The sequence below is a fragment of the Psilocybe cubensis genome, chromosome 12 (genome assembly GCF_017499595.1).
Source record: "Psilocybe cubensis strain MGC-MH-2018 chromosome 12, whole genome shotgun sequence".
NCBI lineage: Eukaryota > Fungi > Basidiomycota > Agaricomycetes > Agaricales > Agrocybaceae > Psilocybe > Psilocybe cubensis.
The window spans coordinates 124,214-142,848 of NC_063010.1; the positions used below are offsets into that span (position 1 = coordinate 124,214).

General features: G+C 48.0%; 1 protein-coding gene across 1 annotated transcript; it reads left to right on the forward strand.

Annotated features, from left to right (window-relative positions):
- Positions 1-11,912: 11,912 nt before the first annotated feature.
- On the forward strand, positions 11,913-18,557 carry JR316_0012052 (uncharacterized protein; the record flags this gene model as incomplete). Its single annotated transcript, XM_047897689.1, has 4 exons — positions 11,913-11,976; positions 12,026-13,570; positions 13,860-16,343; positions 16,399-18,557. The coding sequence occupies 4 exons, from the start codon at positions 11,913-11,915 to the stop codon at positions 18,555-18,557; spliced, it is 6,252 nt and encodes a 2,083-aa protein (XP_047742578.1).
- Positions 18,558-18,635: the final 78 nt, after the last annotated feature.

Here is an 18,635-nt window from a genome sequence, read left to right on the forward strand (position 1 = left end):
AACCAACCAAGACAGGGTGCGTTATCGCACTCAATGTGACTGCCATTGAATCCCCATTCTCTGGTGAGTCATACTCAGTGTATTCCGATGCCGAACGGACTGTTCCTGGCGCATCATTGGAGTAAATCCTGGATAGCGCATCACTAAGAATATTTTCTGTTCCCGGGACGTAAATAACCTCAAAGTCAAACATCGCCAGTTGTTCCAGCCACCGAGCACGCCTTCCGCTGCTAGCACGATCAATATCTCGATGACTCAAGACTGTAACTAATCCCTTGTGATCTGTAAACCAACGGAACTTCACACCAAGTAGTAAGTCCCGGTATCGCATCATAGTCTCTAACCCAGCTAACATTTCGGCTTCGTGAACTGGATAGTTCTGCTGCGCAGGTGAGAGTTTTGCCGAGTAAAAGGCTGCAACTGGTGCAGTCTTCCAATCCTCTCCCTGACTGATGACGCCAGCTATGCCAGTAACACTGGCATCTGTTATAACATTGACTGGTGGCGCTCCTTTTGAGTAATCAAGCGGGCGCCTATGGTGATTACGAAAAGCGCTTGCGCGCTGCTTTATCTCATCAAATGCACGTTGGTGAGTGGGTTCCCACCGAAAGGGAACTTCTTTACTCGTTAAAGTGTGTAGAATTCCCATCGGAATTCGCACACTCTCAATATCATCCGCAAGATAGCTTGCCGCACCTAAAAATCCACGCAATAACTCGCGATTTGTGGGTGTTTTCCACTTCAGAAGTGCGTCAACTTTATGCGGGTCCATTTGGATGCCCTCATCGTCGACAATCCGGCCTAGTATCTTGACTTTCTTGCACAGGAAGTCTAACTTGTTAGCTGATAGATAAAACTTCTCTTTCTGTAGCACATCTAAAACAATTAAAACATGCTCGATGTGTTCTTCCAGAGTGTCTGAATATATTACTAAATCATCAAGGTAAGGGTCCATAAATTTGCCAATGTATGGAGAAAAAATATGATTCATCAGTGACTGAAATGTTGCAGGTGCATTACAGTCCCCTTGCTGCAATACATGCGAAACCATGTTTCCATTGGGTGTTGAAAAAGCCGTCTTCCACACATCAGCAGGTTCGATTCGGACTTGCTCATATGCATCTTTTAAATCTATTAAACTACGATACGGTTTACTTGATACTCGTCTCATGATGCCGTCGATGTCCGGCAAAGGGCTTGTAAGTTTCCTTGTATTATTATTACGAGCTCGTAGATCTATAACAGTCCGCAGCTTTGCCGGCTCTCCCGGTTTGGCAGGCTTTGGAATGAACATCATAGGTACGGTATTCCTTGAATTTGTAATTTCCCACCGTCCTGTTCTAATGTAATCACTTCGTTTCTCAACCCACTGGGGCATGAATGCCTCGGGGCATCGTGACGGGCGCCATGGGTACTGTACTTCATCGTTTATTAAATCTATCTTATGATTAATTGCTCGAAGAGGTGGTAACGGGGTCTCAGCGGCTGTTTTACACAGCGGCGCGGCCTTATGTTTCAAGAAGTCTCGAACCTCGTCGAAATTTTCTTCCCTAATCCGAGCTGCTCTTGATTGTAAAGTACGAACGGCAGATCCTTTAATTGGTAACGCCGTGTTGCTACCAATAATTACTCGAGTTGGATTAAACCCAACTAAAGCTTGATGCTGGTACATGAATGGAGTACCCAGGATCAAGTCATAGCTGGATAAGTTAATTATATCAAAGGCTCTAACCTCATTGACGCCTTGATACGTCAGTTGGGCGCTTGTTTTATAATTTACCTTCGATCTGGATCCCAAGACCGCGAGTTGCACGGTAAGTGGCGTTTTCAATTCGTATCTATTTAATCTTAGTTGATCAACTAATGTTGACGACATGAAATCACAGAGCGATCCGGTGTCGATTAATGCTCGCGCCGGTCGGCCCTGTATGTTCACCACAACTACTACGGGGTCTGGTACAACCCTAGAAGGATCTCGTACGATGGCTGCGTTTCTTTGGGCCGCAGGTAAGCTGTCTGCTGATGCTATTGGTTCCTGGGCGCTTAATTCAACTATCAACTCTTTATCCAACCGAGTCATATATGCGTCCTGGTTGAGGGTCTCATCCGAGTCGTAGTAATCAGACTCGTCAAATGATTCGTCACCCGGTTCGGATTCATGGTAGAATAATTCACTTAATCCAAATGAAGGCTGATTTTCAAGGGTTGATGTCACATAACCCTTGATTAGCTTAATCAGTTGTTTTAGGTACCAATCTTGAATGTTAAGCCTTGGTTCCTCCATCTCCTTAGCTGATATTCTAAATGTAAGATGTAGATCCCAGTCTATTATAATATACTCGAGCTTATCGAGATCCTTTGCATTATCTAGGTGAACTTCAAACCTTTTGGTGCGTTTGAGGCGAGATTCTTTACTTATGGTAAGATATTTACTGAAACTGCGTCCAGTAGCTAGTTTCCACTCGCAATTACGTTCCCAGACATTGAGCGAAGGCGTCTTACGATACCAGCGCTTGTTTGGTCTTACTTTGGGTACACGCGCTTCCTGCGTACATTTGATTGCATACCATCGACCAATTAGAAAGTCACGACGTAAGACTAATCCTACATCGAGTAGTTGATCGGTATGGTTAACTGTATCGAGTATAGCCAATTTTTGACCACCATGAGTAGGGTATACTACAAATCTGTCCGTAACTCGAGACTCCCAGCATGGATCACCGGGGTAAGGCCGCATTGTCTCTAATTGATGTTTTACTAGGTCACAAATTGGACTGTCAAGTGTACCATTCGTTACGCAGTCTGTGTCTGGATCATACAGCACTCGAGCCACTTCCTCATACAATGGGGAATTTTGCGAGCCACTGTCGTTATCAATTTCACACATAGACATGTCAACCTGCATGCAGTGTGATTCGATTGACGCTTCTGTGGTGTCCTGAAGGCCTAGCAGTGCGTTTTCGTTGTCTACTGCAACCTCTACGTTGAAACTTTTTACTCCAGGTGGTTTCCCACTATTTCCGGTTGATTTGACTACCTGGGAAGACCTACAGTGTCGTCCAATGTGTCCTGTTTCTCCACATCGATAACATTTGATGTGGGAACCGTATCCTTCTGGCTTGGGTCTATTGTCTCCAAATCTTTTATTGGGCGCTAATCCCTTCTCGTCCCCTTTAGGTTTATTTGTATTAGAATCCTTGCGATCGTCTCTGCGATAATCGCGTTTAATTTCATTATTTCCAAACCTAGTCTTCTCATGGAAAGTTCGCTTGTTGTCCGAATGCAGATTAAACTTAACATTTCGGTGTGATGTCTTCTGATTGTTTTCAATCTGCTGAGCAATTTCATGACGAGTAGCCACTTGTATTACTTCGTCCCATGTGTTTTGCTCATAATCCAACCCTTCTTTCCAAAGTGCGGATTGCAATTCGGGCTTGAGTCCGTTCCATAAGCGGTCAACGCGTTGCTCTGGAGTCGATTTTCCAATTATTCGGAACAAAATCATTAGCTCTGCAGCATATTCCGCTACAGTCATTGAACCCTGAGAGAAATTTTCAAGTTTCTTTCGTTGTTTCAATCTGTAGTCAGGTGGGAAACAGTAATTATAAAGTTCAGTAAAGAATCGTTGTCTATCCCAAGAGTCTACACTTATGGACACCATTGTAGAGTAGAATTTGTATGCCTTTCCGGCGAGGTAATCAGCACATTTTACTACTTGATCCTGGGGAGGTAATGCAGCCTCCTTACAAAACCTTTCACACTGAGTAATGTATTTATAAAATTTCATGAAGTCCGCGTCACCGTGATACTTATCCGGGGCTGTAGGTGGCAACGGTTTGAATCTTGCGGGACTGATTATGTGTCCCTCGGTATCCAATGGTCCCAGTACTCGGGCACTTGACTCAGCCTGTTCCTTGTTATTATTCCCTTTTGGGTTGGCAAGAAGTTGTCCAAGTAAGCTTTCCGCGGGTAACTGGTTGCTAGGTTTGATAGCCTCTGCCCGTTTAGCCTGCGTTCGTTGACGCGCCGCTTGCGTGATAAGATCCTCGACATCGTGAGACATGGGAGTGGTGGAAATACCACGTTTCTCCATCCTCGATTGGACTTCAATGGGTTGATTTTTATTTGCATATGCCTTCTTCATTTCGGCGAGTTGCCTTTCCATTTCCTGAATCTGTAAGTACTCATCGTTTATTGTAATTTCCTGCGATTCTTCGCGAATTTCTGCATAGTTCTCTTGCGCGCGAGCGTGGGAATCGCGGATCTCACGCTCAATTACTCTTTGAACTTCAGGGTTTAGTTCGTCTTCGGGGATCCTCAGATTACCCCAATTCCTGAGATCAATCCCCTTTCCTTTGTTGGATGGACCTGGCTCTGTGGATACTTCGCTTCGGTCCTTTTGTGTAGTTACCTTGTTTTTGTTACCACTCATGTTAATGGCATTTTCAATTTTACTTAACCTATCCATTAAGGATGTAATGAGCTCCTTAGTTTCAGTAACAACAGTCTGTGCATCATTCACAGAATTTCTATAGGCACTATTGACATCAGTGTCCGCTCTATACCTATTCAAACTATTCAAGCTTAAGCTTCTACGAGCGCGCCTGGCTGCAGCGGCTGCGCTCCCGGTGTTGTTTGGATTATTTCCGCGGTGGTCATCCCGACCACGCGCGCCGCCTTCCTCCATTCCGGTAGGCAAGGCTTCCTGCTTGGGGTCGTCACCTCTCGAAGCAGGGGGATCCCGGTCAGACCCCGTGGTTGGCACGTCCCTGGCGGCCGTATGACCCCTCGGTGCTCGACCACTCCTCAACGTGGCTCCTCTAGTAGCCATGGTCTGAACTAATAGCAAAGTTAATACACAAAGAAAGTCCGTCACGACGTACCTGGTATCCTCGGGTGATCAAGCCGAGGGGGAACGCAATGGTAGATGTCGGCGACGGCAAACGCGAGTTAGAGAGAGTAGAGTAGTGCGATGAGAATAGACGAGAGTCAAAAATATGTGACGGGGCGCGTTATTCACACGGGTCCCGGCACACTGTCGAAGCTCAAATGACTGGATAAAGTGGTCTATTCCAGCTCGTCCTACCACTACTCAAACTACTCGTATTTATACTACTCTATCTACTTATTTACGTCATATGTTTATTGTTTTGAGCAAGGTTGAAGGCGACAGAAAGAAATAGAATATCTTCGAACATATGAATAAATCTTCCGAAGATAAGATAAGATGTGCTTACAGATGAACGACTAGTGACTCCGTCACACTTACACCTGCTTTGTAATACATCCAGGAAATTTTCGACATCATTATCTTTGGGCCGAAACAGATAGGATACCTCCAAAACCTTTGAAGATGTGCCTCCTTGGTACAAAAAACCTTACCATGTTGATCTACAACGCATGAGATGACGTCGGAAACGATGTAAGAGAGTTACTAGACAGTTCAGCAATCTATCAAGTAGTATCAATAAATCACGTTTAAATAGGTGAAAACGCCACCAATCATGCGCGAATCTCGACTTGAAGGAGAGTGTAACCACATAAAGTGAATACCATTTCTCTCTCTCTGCTATTATCATAAGTTGAAATCGGATGTTCTCATTGTCACTGCCACTGAGACAGATGATACAGGTTAAGTGAAATGGTGAAGTTTGTTTCATCAGGCGATAAGGTTTTCCGTTCATAGGAATGGGTGTCCCAAACGGGAAATGACCAAAAAATGGAGAGAAAAAGAGAGAGACTCACGATGCTTTATTTTTGTTAAAATTTTGAAGAGAAATGACTTGAAAGTACTCGAGAATATGTACGGATTGTCACAAACATCAATTTTGTGAAATACCGTGTGGAAAATTTTCAAAAATTTTGCGCTGACGCGCGTCAGAGAAATAGTCCATGTAAACATGTACCTTTTACTTTGTCTGTACTCTAAATTTCTCTGATATTTTTTACCTGGGTATGATTTACTTTATATATGATCTAGAATATCACTCAAAGAGCCTCAAAAAATCCAACCAGGATGCCCGTCGAGCGTGAATTGAATACGGAAGTGCGCAAATGTGGCTGTGTTGCGGCACCTCGGCTGGCAGATAACATTGGGGGTGGCAGATAACATCCATATGTATTCTACTGATTTGACACTACTTACTTAAGTTTTAAAGGCACTTATGTGTATATACATTCTTTGCATACTTGAATATATTTTTTTTATCACAATCCATACGAGGTTTTATGGTGAAATGTCTGAAAAGAGCAAGCTTGGATTCTGCCGGGCAGATAACATGGCAGATAACATACCCACACCTATGATCGGTGAACCGGCGATAAGACTCCTATACATTTTTGTGACGCTAATGTCAGGACATTTCGGTTGGGTATTGTGCCTTCAGTGGACATTTCGACGGGGTATCGTGCCCTTAGGGGACATTTCGACGGGGTATCATGCCCACAAAGGGCTTTATCGACGGGGTATCGTGCCCTTAGGGGACATTTCGACGGGGTATCATGCCCACAAAGGGCTTTATCGATGGGGTATCGTGCCCTTAGGGGACATTTTGACAGGGTATCATGCCCACAAAGGGCTTTATCAACGGGGTATCGTGCCCCACAGGGGACTGTCTGCCTGGATTTCTTGCCCATATTGAACCTCTCATCCACAGCTCGTATGCACAGGGGTGGTCTCGAGAAGGAGTGGCTATTGTAGGTGACTGACATGCTGAGCATTGTGCCTATATACTACCTAGCCTTGGCCACTAACTCAACTACTCCGTGCACTCGTCGACGCTCACAACGCCCAAGGCTGGTGCTCTGGTTGTTCAAATAGAGTACACTGCGGCTGAGACATGGTTTCAGTAAACAAGAGGGACTGTGTGACTTTATTATGGAATATTGATGTTTTGATTTTAGCAAGGTAACTTATTCGGCGCCTATTGCTGTTATACAGATAATGAGGCAGGAGCTTCTTATTGTAAATGTCGTTCAGTGTCATAGACGCATGCAAGTCGAGCGGATCCTGTTTGGTGTACCATGTGTTACAGGTCTTTGAAGAGGCTCCCATTTTCATCTTGTAAACTTACAGTATATTGTTAGAGGTTATTTGTATGCTCGCATATGGATCATGAATGGACTATAAATGAGATAAACTGTTGCTTTCAAATATGAAAGCAAACATGCCCATTAACTTTGGACTCATGGATGCTAATCAGCGAGCCGGGTGCAGGGAAAGAATTGCCCTTGTCGCCCGTGACACAACTGCATGTGCCATGATGTTCTGTGTAGGACAGGGGAGGCTTCGGGCCCCTCCCGCTGCTACACACCGGGCGGCTCTGTTGAGGGCCGTTTGGTAATCTCGTAAACATAAACATAAACATAAACTATGTTATGGGTCCGAGGGATCGAGCATAAGACCAGTATGGCGTCAGACATCATTTCTACGCACAGAAAGCTAAACGAATGTACTTTGATGGTGCATCATTTAGGGCAACAAGAAATGTCAGTGCATGTAAGTGCATGTAAGTGCATGTAAGTGCATGTAAGTGCACGTTGGCACTGACATGCACTGACATTACTTAGGATTTGTGAAAAAATTAAAGTCTGTACTTCTATACAATAAAACTATGTTTATTTTAGGATTACTTAGATGGATTTTGAATGGATTATAAGTGTCTAGAAATCTACTATCCTCCTAGAATTATCTTTACACTGACTGCTAAGAGTTGATGCACTGACACATGCACTGACGGTGCACTCACATGCACTGACATACACTGATCTTCAGTAATGGTGCACTGACGATGCACTGACATTGTTTTTACCTTATAATCATGTTATCTTTTATTTCAAACAAAGAACACAATGGTAGGTAGGTAGACTGTATGAATTACGTCCGGTCCATCAGCTGTCCCAAAGACCCGCTCAACTAGGGTGCTCCAATGGGACTTTTTAGTTCCCTTTCCCTTTTAGCTGTGTCATAGGGACATCCTCCCTACTAAAAAACCGCACTCCAAGCCAAGGCCAATATTTCAAAGCATTGTTGCGCCTGCAGCCAAGGATGATCCCAAATCATTGTCAAACAAGCATGTTGGATCAATTATACAGAGGGATACTCTGAGGCGCCTATCTAATGATTCCAGCATAATTCATTCATTTTCCAACATCTATGCTTGATTTAGTACACCAGATTGTAACTTGAAAATGTAGAAAATATATGTCTACTTCTATATCTTGTTATTTAGCCATGTCTGGCCCAGAAATTCCGTGACTGTATGTTTTAATTCTCCCTAAGTTAACTTTCTCATGGCCCACAACTTTCAATTTAACAAGTACAAACTTTGCCACCACACGATGAACTACCCAATACACTAACATAACCCAGGACGCACTGACACACCCTGACCAATTTATAGATGATTGGAAACATGCACTGACATTGCACTGACATTGCTGTGGTATGCACTGACATGCACTGACCGCACTGACATTGCACTGACATTTTCCAGTGCCCCATCTAAACGATGGGCCCGGTCAATAATAGCTTCCTGTCATGCTAAATATAACGCACCTTTGCTAACCATCTGCAACAAAAATCCAGGTGTACATCACTTCAAGTTCATCATTCCATCTATCAACACTTACGTGTGAGAATTAATAAATCATATATTATGGTATCTTCAACCTTACTCTGGTTTCTTCAGACCCAGGCTGGCCCTTCGCTGTAGAAACGAGAAGGTGATAGTTGAACTTTCTAAGGTATGTTTCCTAGACTCTTAGGTCGATACAAGGTTGCATTCACCCTTTACTCTGTAGATAAACGACCAATTACTACCTTCTTGATGAGCTACAACTCATGCAATGACAAGGGTCCCCAATTATTCAACAGGTCATGGCAAGAAGGAACCTTTATCAGTACGGCTACATTTGGGGCAAACCTTGTTTTTTTCGTACTCAACTTAAATCTCCTATGGGATCGCCTTAAGTCCGAGAAAAAGCAATATGGAAGGCCCTCAAAGCAATCTCTGCTGTTGTTTATATATATGATTTTTGTCATATTGCTCTGTATCGGTATAGAGGTGGCCGAGGTATATGTGACTCAGCCTGGCCAGACGCCAGTCGTAGCAGGCCCACTGAGTGGTTCCATTGATATACTGTTTGAAGGCGTTCCTGCCCAAGTTGGAGACCTTTGTTTTTCTTTGATCCACTGGCTTGTTTCAGTTTTACTTGTGAGTTCCTTGCGTGCTATCTCTTCATACCACTAATTCATTATTCGGTAGTTGTGGAGGTGTTTCATTATATACAGGAACTCGAACTCCGCTATATGGGTCCTGATGTTTTTTCCGGTTGTAATTTTTCTATCGTCTTTGGGTATTACACAATTCCACTTTCTCTGCGATCAAAACTAACAGATGCACCAGCAATAGGAGTCCTTTTTATAATTTCGCTTTTTCTGGGACCGGGAAAGTCCCTAATGAACATGGACACCCTTGTGTTTGTCTACGGAATACTTTCGCTGTGTTCCAATCTCCTCTTTACTTGTATGATCGTCACACGACTTTTTCTATACCGCCAAGGGATCAAAATGCTGGTAGGAAAAAAATATGCCAGTCAATATACGAGCATATCCTCCATGTTCATTGAATCCGCAGCGGTTGTGAATGTAGCCATACTCCTTATTCTGATCGGGATAGGGATTATGAGCCCAATCACAACACTAATACTTTTAAGTTTAACTGAAATAGAAGTGAGTATAGTTTATAATCCCGAAAGCCCATCGAGTCTGAAGCATTATTTCAGGTCCTGGCCTCATTTATCATTATATATCGGGTGGCCAAAGGGACAGCTTGGTCATTGGGAACGGCACATCAGTTGATCGCTCAAAACGTGGCAAGAAATGGGGGGTTTAATCCCAGTGTCCCGGACGCCGCACGAATTTCAGCAATGAGACATAGAGCGACTTCTCAGATGATGGAAGTCAGCACATCATTCAACTTTTCTCGAGCCACGAGGACATCGAACATGATCTCGACGGACATATCTGCACACAGTACATCATGCCAACAGTGTATGAAGTATGCAGTCGAGGAAGAAAACGTGCAATAGGCTAATGGTGTACATTGTATTGTTTTGAATTTTGTGTAGAGCCAACGGACACAAACGTAAGAATAGACCCTAGTTATAAATTTGTAAAAAAATTGTGCACTTGCTCGATTAACGAACGAATGACAGACCAGATAGCAAGATGCAGAGTTACTCCAAACAACTCGAATAGTAAAGTGAAGTCTGGCACGGGCAGATACTTCATGTCGAAACATACCAATTATTTGCACGCCGTGCCATTTACACTAAGCACTGAGGAAAAGACCGTCTCACCTATTACTATTAACGGTGTCGGGTACAGATGGGGGGCGGAATGGCGAACGACATTGACAAGTAGTCTCATGCTTCAAAACTTCAAATGTAAACATGGTTTGAAAATATCTCTTCTGAGCCAGTTTTACCTAATACACGGCGGGCAAAAGTGCTGACTAGTCAGCCTGGGAGTTGGTCTGACCAGTCACCTGACCATGTCGTGGCGCGTTCCGTGACGAATCAACTGACCAGTCCGGAGAGGTCACACAAATGTTGTCACGCTGGTTAGTATTGGTAAATGAGTTCAGTAACATAAGATTAAATGGGAACAAACCATTGTCTTCCGAAGCACTCTCACTGAGGAAAAGCAATGAATGAATTGGATATTTCTTGTGTTTGGTTGAAATTCGGTCATTATTCAAACAAATGGACAATTAATGGATGTTGTACCAAAATTGTGTCGATGCATGCTAGATATCTTCAACAAGATTCATGAAAGAAGCAAATAATGTAAGTCTGGGGCATAGAAAAGAGATCCTCTGTTCTACAATCAATGAGCGGAATTACAGAAACTTAGCAGCGTGACAATAAATGCGTGACAGCTACATGACTAGTCAGGTGACTGGTCAGACCAACTCCCAGGCTGACTAGTCAGCACTTTTGCCCGCCGTGATAGTAATAGCTTTCCTAGGAGCTTGATTTAGTCCACAGTATCTTATTATCCAAGCCTTTGAAGCGGATCAGGAACACAGTTACAGAACGACAGAAACATAGCAGGGTCCCCAACACGTGCAAAAAGAGGATTTGTTGCGAAAATTTCCGGAAGAAGTCGGCTTGGTTTAGGCCGACAACGGACGCAGGGTCGACCCCCACTGGGTCCGTGGTTCTCTGAACAGAAGAACCTCGAGGTGGGACACGAGGCTCTCTCAATTAGATAATATCATCAAGATATACTCACTTCATGGAGGTCCTGTCACTTGTGAGCGCTTGTTCAAGTCTATTACCACAGGAGACTATCCGGTGTATATCTCATCGTTGATGATGTCTGCCGTCGTGTCTTTTGTTCAATTGTTGTTAAATATTTGAGTCGAGAGGATGGTCAACCCTAACCTTAGGATGGCGGTTGAAGTTGCCGCGGGAATTTGAAAAACAAGGGCTTTTGGGCATTTGTAAGTTTCCTTGCCACCTGGTCTTGGACTACGATATTAACTTGAACCCAGAAGCCAAAGAAAAGGATATATAACTCAGATAACTGAAGATACGACGAATACCAAAATCAATAACACGACTGACACGATACATTACACCGACACGGACGTTAAGAGAAGACACGACACGCCAATCCATCTACGACTACGACACACACGGTTCTAAGCCAAACAACATCGCCTCTAATACGCGTTTCTTACTGTTTCTTGAGCTGCATTTCTCTGGACTCAGAGACAGAGGTCGTACATAACACAACCCACACGTGGATGCAGACAGGCCGATTGGCGAGTGACAAAGTCGGGGCAGTGGGCCTTGTACATCACGTCCCGTCTATCGTATCTCTCTAGGTATCGTCAGAACCGATGGCTGCAGTTGGTCCTGGCGGGCTACCCATAGCGGCAGCGGGGACGCATCCTCTTTCGCTAGGTGCGTCAGGTCTTTCACTGCTGTTCTGTTTGCTTATGCACGCACCTAGAACCGTCTGAGAACTGGGACGATGATTTTGAGTTTCAACCCGACGCGGCAGGCAACGGGAACTCGAGTTCTCGCTCTAAACCCAGCAAGAAGCGACGACACGCACATACGGGCGGCGGAGGGGCGGGTGACATCAGGAAGCTATCTGTGGCGAGCAGCATGCTGACGGAAGACTGGGATGCGGATCCCGATGGGGAGGTAGATGAGCTCGGAAACATGCTCGCATCATCGTCCATATCGATTTCGAATCTGCAAACCCCAGAGCGAGGAGGAACTAGGACGCGGAAGAAACAGGCAGAGGTGACGGAGAACTGGGACGACGACTTTGAAGACGCGCTCAATTCTCCAGATAAAGGCGTGCACGAGCAGCGACAACGCGGTACTGCTTCTTCATCGCATCCGCTTCCCGGCTCGAACTCGCCGCACTGGGATGACGAGGACGAGCAAGTTCCCGACTCGCGGCGACTGCAGCGCCCGTTGCAGCCTCTACAGCTCAATCCCCAGCATCAACCCCAAGACGAAGATGATTTCCACGATGATGAATTTGGATTGTTCCCGGACGACGAGGAAGACAGGACAGTGACTGCCAAATCGCGTCGAGCCATTGGGGCCACGGCTAGGCGATCACTGCAGCAGCAGCACCAGAATACACCGCCGCCGCCTGTACCCGCTCTCCCACCCAGCCTCTTCCCCCCTTCTATTTCCCACCCTCACCCGCCGATGCCCCGCTTGAACAGCGCTGCAACCACAGATCGCTCCCGCTCACCCTCTTCCTCTGTATTTTCAGTCCCCAATACCATAGCTACCGCGCACACCTATTCATCCACCGCACACCTACGTCCCATATCGCCGGCTTCACCTACTTCTGCAGCATTTCCGTCTTCCTCACGGACCAACAACGCGCGGAACAACAACCCGTACGGCCACGCTGGCTCTGGCTTTGCCCTACTCCCACCATCTCCACCGATACATAAAGAAAGAGAGAGGCGGCGGCTGAGGAAAAAGAGCCGACCGAAACCCGGTCCGAAGGAGGGTATGTTTGAGTTGGTGGATGTGATTGCTAGCGGAGACGACGCCGCGAGCGTTGCACATTCCCTTGGTGCAGGGCGAAGCTCGCGAGAGAGGTTCGCTGGAATGGGGATGGGGTCTAGGGAAAGGCTGGGATACGGAATGAGCTCCAGGGAGCGACTTGGAGTTGGGAGTACAGAGAGTCTTGGTCGAATCGCTTATGATTTGGAAAGACGACGATTTTCGGTAGAGGAGGAGAGGGAAGAAGGCGTCGAAGAGGTTGACGAAGATCAGGACAATGTGGGGGTCGGCGGTGGTGCTCCCCGATATGATGCATCGCCGCTGTCGGACGTGTCCTCTACGGCCCAAGGTGGCGCGGGGCCGCACTCATATACCGTGCCTGTGACGCCGACCAAAGGCTCGTCGTCGACTGGAGGCGGAACTGGATTACTGAGCCGCATCGGAAGTGTGAAGAAATGGGGCGCAGGGGTACGCGCGAGACGGCGCGGAGGAAGTGTTACGCCGGCTGATATCCTTGGTACGTGTTTCCTTTCCTTTTTATTGGACGATCTTCAGGTTTCTAGTGTTGCGTGAAGAAGTTATTTCCTTATTTATCCACCTTTAAGCGCCCGTTTTGCTTCCAAACACACTGGGATTTTTTCAATCTACCTATTTTGTCCATTTTTCTTCATTTGGTATCTTACTTGCCACTTTTACGCATTCAAGTTCTGGGCTCCTTGTTACTTGTCTCTACGCATTACCTTTTGTGGTATTTGAATAGTCTTATTTGGTACTAATTCATTCTTCTGCATTTTTACCTTTTACAGAATCCCAACCGAACCAGAACGAGCGCACACCGCGCCCCCAATCATCGCTTTCCTCCTTTCACCCTTCCTCACTCTCATCCCACCAGCAACAGCCTTATCCAGCGCCGTTTCCAGCTTCCAACCCCATCTCCCTCTCGTCGTCACTCACAACGCCCAAAAGCATCGTCAAACCGAAACGACACTCCGCGGGCAATCCTTCGTCGTTGACGACAGGTTCCCCTCCAGGCAATTCAGGAACCTGGTTTTTTCGCGCCCCTGGCTCTACTTCGGGAAGCCCTCGGAGGGCGAGCGCCAGCGCTGTTGACGCGTCTACTGCCCGCGCAGGCATCATGCGTGGATCAGGAACACCCTCGGCAGGAGGAGGAACCGGGCTGGCGAGAGGATCGAGCACGCGCACGACGGGGAGTACGCGGTCCCAGTCTAGTCGGGGGCATAGCCGGAGCCGGAGCCGGAGTCGCGCCGGGGCAAGTGCGCGAGCTCCCGGAGGAGGCTCTGGAGGTGGTGGTGGAAATGACGACCTTGCATTTTTCGAGTCAGGTTCTGGTCCTGCAGGAGGAGTTGCAAGCGCTTTCCAGCTGAGAGGCGCAAATATGAGCAGCGTGGCCAGTGGAACGGGAGCTGGTGCAGGTACGGCTACACCCAGCAAGCTCATCAAGCGGAAGAGTCTGGGATTCGTCAAACTTGGGATGGGATTCGGCGGTGGAGTATCATCTTCGACGAGCGATGCCGCGGCGCAGCCACAAACTCCCAGCAAAACTAGATACGATGGGCTTGGTCTCGGCCGTGCAGGTGCAGGCGGGGGTACAGGTACTATTACGGGTGGAGATGAGAGAGAAGGGATCGAACGGGAGAATCAGCGTCAGCCTGATGTAGGTGAGAGAAGTCGGAGTAAGTCGTTCTCGCGGTTTTTGAAGGACCGTGGAGATGGTGGTGGTAGTGGGGTTGCAAGCGAGACTCTATGCCCACCGTCTGCAACCGGCTCCAACCCAGTATCATTGACTGCATCGGCTTCAGCCGCGTCCTCGCCGTTTGTGCTTGTAGATACCACGCCTAATGCTCCTCAACCTCAGCATCATTCGCGTGCAAAGCTGCCCCCAACGACACCGACTCCTCATTCACACCTTAAGGATAAAGAAGGAAGTAGGGGCTTCATGCAGTCCATGCGCAGACTCAGTTTAGTTGGTGCTGCTGTCGGTGTGGGAAGGCACAAGCGGTCGAAGTCGGGCGGGACGACGCTGGACGAGCACGCAGCGCCATCTGGAGTCGAACAGGACCGACGGGGATCTGTTGTTCCTACTTCCGTTAGTGGAACACCCAGTGTAAATGGGAACGGGGACAACAATTTTCCTTATTCCCTTCCGCCATTACCTGCTTCCACTAGCCAACTGTCCTTGAGGCTTCCTTCAAACTCAAACTCGTATACGTGGAGGATGGTATCTAGCTCCAGTCAGAGCCAGAGTCAAACTCAAAGCAGACGCAGCTCAGTCCTTCCCGCATCGTCGACGTCGTCCTTGGTGCGTGCACCCTCACTGTCGCGCACACCTTCGTTGTCGCGCACACCGTCACTGGCTAGGGAGCGGAAAGTGGAACGCCACAGTCACCGCGGGGCAGATAAAGAACGAGCTGTCCCGGGAAGTGCGGGTGGAGGGAGCGCGAGGAGGGGCAGGGCATCTGAAGAGGGTCCACGGCGATCGTCGATTGGCGTTGCTGCAGGGATGGGAAGCGTGGGTGGTGTGTCAGATGGAAGGGCGAGAGCGAGCTTGGACTTCGATTTCGGGGCACAGATCGTACAGGCTGGGGTGCGAGAACGTGAGAGGCTAGAGAAGGAGAAGGAGAAGGATATAGACAAAGAGGGTAAGAACATGTCCACAACAATTGCAACAACAACAGCGGCATCGGTAGCACCTACAGTAAGTGTAGGCATGCTCCTTCCACCCATCGAACTCCAGCCACCCTCGCCACCAGAAACAGTCACACTACCCGCCGCTGCCCGTCGATCAAGGGCAAGCATTGACATGCAGTTGTTCGAAAACCCAGCGTCCAATATCAACACTCTTGGGTCGGCGTTCTCGTTGGGCGCGCCGAAGACGGCGACGACGACACTTTCACCCACAACATCGACATCCTCCATTTTCTTTACGCCAAATTCGTCGCCGCATCCACCGGCATCGCCGAGTAAGAATACCGGTGCGGCAGTCAGTGGCAGTGGCAATAAGCTTGCTGTGGGGTATTCACCGGGGAAATCACCATCAAGACAGTCTGCTTCGCTTGGTCGGGCGACATCGCCTGGTCAAGTTGGTGATGGAGGAACTCCGGGAGGTGCCATTGGTGATAAAGGAGCGAATGTCAACGGGAATGGGATTGCAGGTCCACCGAGGAGGAACTCATTGGGCGATTTGAAGATCCCTGCTCGTATCAGTCAGGCACAGGTTGGGTTGAGAAGGGATCTGGGCATGGTGCGAGAGTTTGCGAGTAATGTCGAGCGTACGTTATTTATTTCTGTTATCTCTAACACAACTAAATGCAGTATCACCTATAGAGCTTAAGGAGCTCATGGAGAAATACAACACTCTGGTGGCAGAAGTGCAAACTATTCTTGATACTCATGCCCAGCGACACGCGCGGTTGGCTGTTGAAGCTGCAGCAGTTTCACCGCCTTCTCAACGGGCAACATCCCCCTCTTTCTTCGCCAATTTATCATCTAAAGCCAAGAGCCGAGGTAGATCCAACACAAATCCATCGTCTACTCCCCCCAACTTGCAACCCGCCACCACTGCGCCTCCCCCCGACGTGACAACGTCTCAGTTCGCGTACAAGGACATGGCGTCCGCATTTTACACAATTAATTCGCGGTACAGAATTTCATGGGAATGCGCTGAGCTCCTCATAGAGCTTGGCGGCGGGGGACCGTCGTCCGGTGATTCTGGTGGACATGCGACTGCTCAGGCCAATTCGCCCCCTCCGACTAGCTCCTCTGTGCCTGTAACGCGGCATATTGATCACGACCCCAACGCCACACCAAATGGGAAAAGAGGACGCGAACGGGCAATCACGCTCGCTGGCGACGAAGGGAAACCCTCCATTCCAATGTCGCCATCTAGCTCACACGGATTGGCATCCAGTCCTGCAACAGTAAGTGGTGGGCCACCACCACCACACGCTTCTCCCCCGGCCAACACGTCGTGGCGTGCGTCCACGGGCCGCCACGATCTTAGCCACCGCCAGTTGGTACTCCTTCGCGAGATGTTGAATAATTCCAACGCCACCGCCGTCGTTGATGCGGAGGAGTCAGATCTATTTATCCCTGAAGACTCAATATCACCTGCACGCCAGTCGTCACAAGCTATCAATCGTGATTGGCGATGGGGTGATGCGCGGAACAGTACAATCACGCTGCCTTCGGAGGAGAGCACCGGGCATAGATTTGGCACTGCACAGCAAAATGCGGATGTGGGAAATCAGCCAACGGTGAACGACAAGGAGAAGGAGAAGAAGCGAGGATTGTTGGGTATGGCCGGGATCAGGGATATGCTCCGGGCGATAAAAAAGAGCCAAACTGAAGTTCAGAGCTTGGCTATGGTTGAGTCTTCAACAGAGAGCCAACAACCAGTGCATTCGGCATTCCATTCGACAGCGTCGCTGAGTACTCAATCTTCTGCTGGAAGTCGAAGTCGCCATCGGTATGCACATCCTCGTGTTCCGAGTCAGTTACGGCGGCGGGGGAAGAGCAGTACTGGTCCCGAGTCTGTTCGTTCGACGACAAAAGATCGGAATCCACACCATCAAGACGACCAGTACAGCCCGCCACCGCCGTTCAACCCTCCCATAAAAGCCTCTCCGCGCCGACCGTCGCTGGCGTCTATCTTTAGAATTGGCAACAAGCATAGACCAGTCAGTGTTACTCATGATTCCTCGGCGACGGATACTGGGTATGATGGTGATGTTCCTACTCCTACGACTGGAGGCACGGCTACTGGAGAGGAAAGCAGCTCGAATGGTGAAGAAGAAGACTGGGACCGTATGGATTCTGCGTCCGATTTGGATGCTGCTGCTCGTGCGCTCGGCATTGATGGATCCGCCACAGTACGTGGTTTGGGTGAAAAAAAGCGTCGAGGTGTAGCGGTGGCGAAGGGAAGGAGTCCGTACCTCTATCATGATACATATCAGCCACCACTGCCGTTGCCAATTCCCGGCTCCGCGTCTTCTGCAGGGTACTCGCTGGCGCAGTCACAGTCGCAATCTCAGGCGAATCTCCATACCATCATCCCAAAGCGTTCTTTCATCGTCTCACAGTCTTCGCTGTGGACTAGCGAACATTATCATCAAGGTTCTCCTCTTGACACATCACATATGCCTTCTCGGACAACGAGACTTTCGAACGTGGAAGAACATAGTGACAATCCAGTTGCACATCCCCGTGTCTCGTCCCACCCTATTGCTGTGTCTCCTCGTCCTGGATCTTCGCGCTCACACAACCCCCAGTCGGACATCAAAAGCGGTTCGGTGAGATCCATGCCCCCGCAGCTGGCCGCCTCTTCTACCTTGCCCCTGCCCGGTACTGCTGATATTTCGAGGCTAGCTATGACCCCTGAAAATATCAAACCACTTCTGGAGAACGCAAAAGAAGTACACGCGCGTCTTGCAGAATGCATCGACGAGATTCAGAGCTTGCTTCAACGGACCACCCTCGCAGCATGATCAATGTTGTATTTTTTGTTCCTTGCTTTTCAATATCTTGTCTGTGTCATTGCGGTTCCGGTGTATATATCATTTCTT